This window comes from Carlito syrichta, unplaced genomic scaffold (assembly GCF_000164805.1).
Source record: "Carlito syrichta isolate Samal-C Ts95f unplaced genomic scaffold, Tarsius_syrichta-2.0.1 Scaffold305280, whole genome shotgun sequence".
NCBI classification, from domain to species: Eukaryota; Metazoa; Chordata; class Mammalia; order Primates; family Tarsiidae; genus Carlito; species Carlito syrichta.
Genome location: NW_007249376.1, coordinates 63,799 through 64,609, shown reverse-complemented (window position 1 = coordinate 64,609; position 811 = coordinate 63,799). Strand labels below are relative to the sequence as shown.

General features: G+C 76.9%; 1 protein-coding gene across 1 annotated transcript in view; it reads right to left on the bottom strand.

Annotated features, from left to right (window-relative positions):
* The window catches only part of LOC103263821 (protein shisa-9-like), a 314,329-nt gene extending 313,756 nt beyond the window's left edge, over positions 1–573 (bottom strand). Inside the window, 1 exon segment of the mRNA XM_008061480.2 lies at positions 1–573. Coding sequence (XP_008059671.2) covers positions 1–303 — 303 coding nt within the window. The 5' untranslated portion in view covers positions 304–573.
* Positions 574–811: the final 238 nt, after the last annotated feature.

The window sequence follows — 811 nt, the reverse complement described above, 5'->3', positions numbered from 1 at the left end:
TACCTCGGCGCCCTCGCCGGCCTCCCCGGAGGCGGCCCCGGAGCGGTTGCCCCCCGCCAGCACCAGCACGCCGCCCAGTTGCGCCAGCTGCCCGTGCCCCGCTCGCTCCTGCGCCCGGCACACGCGGGCGCACAGCTCGGTGAGGAAGCAGCCGAGGAGCAGCCGGAGAACGCGGCGCATCGTGTCTCCCAGCCCGGGCTCTGCCGCTCGGCCGCCGCTGGAGCCGCTGCAGCCGCCTCTCGAGGCGCGGCCGAAGCTGCCGAGGCTGCTGCCGGGGGCTGCGAGCCGCCGCGGGCCGCACATGCAGGGAGCGGCGCGGGGCGCTCGGTGGTCGGCGGCCACTGCGCTCGGCTCAGCCCGCGTTCGCCTCCAGCGCGCCTCGCGCCGAGGGGCCGGCCGGGGAGGAGCGCGCCGGGCGGGCGGGGGGAGGATGAGCGGGGGCAAGCGCGGGGTGCAGGTCCGGCCGGCCACAGGGGGAGGCGGGGGCGGAGAGCAGGGCAGAGTAGGTCTGTCCGCGCCTCGCCTTGGCCGGCGGCTCCGGACTCGCTACCCCGCACCCGATAGCTGTATCCCTCTCCCCTCTCCAGCTCGCCAAGTGCGCTGGAGGAAGCGAAGCGACACTTGTGGAATGAAGGGAAGGCAGGAGGGAAGGGGGAGGGGGAGGAGGGCGGGCAGAGGAGGCGCTGGGGGTGGGGGGCGGGCGCGAGCTCTGGAGGGGCGGGAGCGCGGGAGAGGTGACTCGGGCGGGCGGGAGCGAGTTGGGGGGCGTGCAGAGCTGAGCCAGGCAGGCAGGCGGGGAGGAGCGATCTCG